At 46.9% G+C, this 1144-nt stretch overlaps 2 protein-coding genes across 2 annotated transcripts in view; one reads left to right on the top strand and one right to left on the bottom strand.

The window, feature by feature from the left end:
• The window catches only part of EMH_0052110 (uncharacterized protein), a gene marked incomplete at both ends in the record, with an annotated part of 628 nt that extends 461 nt beyond the window's left edge, over positions 1 to 167 (top strand). Inside the window, one exon of the mRNA XM_013496841.1 lies at positions 1 to 167. This exon is cut by the window's left edge and continues 164 nt beyond it. Within this exon, the coding sequence (XP_013352295.1) occupies positions 1 to 167 (167 nt within the window).
• A 480-nt stretch (positions 168 to 647) lies between these two features.
• Positions 648 to 1144, bottom strand: part of EMH_0052120 (uncharacterized protein) — a gene marked incomplete at both ends in the record, with an annotated part of 2075 nt that continues 1578 nt past the window's right edge. The window contains 2 exons of the mRNA XM_013496842.1: positions 648 to 794; positions 897 to 941. Of these exons, the coding sequence (XP_013352296.1) occupies positions 648 to 794; positions 897 to 941 (192 nt within the window). The remainder of the gene's footprint in view (positions 795 to 896; positions 942 to 1144) is intronic.

Here is a 1144-nt window from a genome sequence, read left to right on the forward strand (position 1 = left end):
ACAGAAAGAGAGACAGAAAGAGAGACAGAAAGAGAGACAGAAAGAGAGACAGAGAGGGAGACAGGAGGAGACAGAGACAGAGGCAGAGACAGAAGGAGACAGAGAAACAGAGAGAGAGACAGAGACAGAAAGAGAGACAGAAAAAGATAGAGAGAGAGACCAGCTAGAGGAAGGAGACAGAAGGAGACAGAAAGAACAAGAAAAAGAGACAAAAAGGAGACAAAAGGAGACAAGAGGAGACAAAGGGAGGAGACAAAAAGAGACAAAAGGAGACAAAAGGAGACAGCAAAAGAGTCAAAAAGAGACACAAGGAGACAAAAGGAGACAGGACATGAGTCAAAAGGGGACAAAAAAGACAAAAGGAGACAAAAGGAAACAAAAGGAGACAGAAAAAGAGACAAAAAGAGATAAAAAGAGACAAAATGAGACAAAAGGAGACAGAAGAAGAGACAAAAAAAGACAAAAGGAGACAAATGGAGACAAAAGGAGACAGGAAAGAGGCACAAAGAGACAAAAAAGACAAAAAGAGACAAAAGGAGACAAAAGGAGACAAAAGGAGACAGAAGGAGACAGAAGGAGACGGACGAGAAGTGAGTCTCTTCTTTGTGGGGCGAAGGATTACCGAGGTGACCCTTATGTGCAGCAGACTAAACACACACACAACACACCTGCTGCTGCTGCTGCTGCTGCTGCTGCTGCTGCTGCTGTGGCTGCTGCTGCTGCTGCTGCTGCTGTGGCTGCTGCTGCTGTGGTTGCTGCTGCTGCTGTGGTTGCTGCTGCTGCTGCTGCTGTTGCTGATGGTAATGTTGATGCAGCTGTTGCTGCTGCTACTTATACTGCTGCTGCTGCTGCTGCAGCAGCAGCAGCAGCAGCAGCTGCTGCTGCTGTGGGCTCACCTCATTGATGACCTCGAGGAATTCGGGTTCAAGCTTCTCTTGCAGCTGCATATACAGCACAACACACAAACCCTAAACCCTAAACCCTAAACCCTAGACCCTAGACCCTAGACCCTAGACACTAAACCCTAGACACTAAACCCTAAACCCTAAACAATAGACCCTAAACCCTAAACCATAAACCCTAAACCCTAGACCCTAAACCCTAAACCCTAAACCCTAGACCCTAAACCCTAAACCCTAAACCC

Source organism: Eimeria mitis, genomic scaffold, assembly GCF_000499745.2.
Source record: "Eimeria mitis Houghton genomic scaffold, Emh_scaff2325, whole genome shotgun sequence".
NCBI classification, from domain to species: Eukaryota; Apicomplexa; class Conoidasida; order Eucoccidiorida; family Eimeriidae; genus Eimeria; species Eimeria mitis.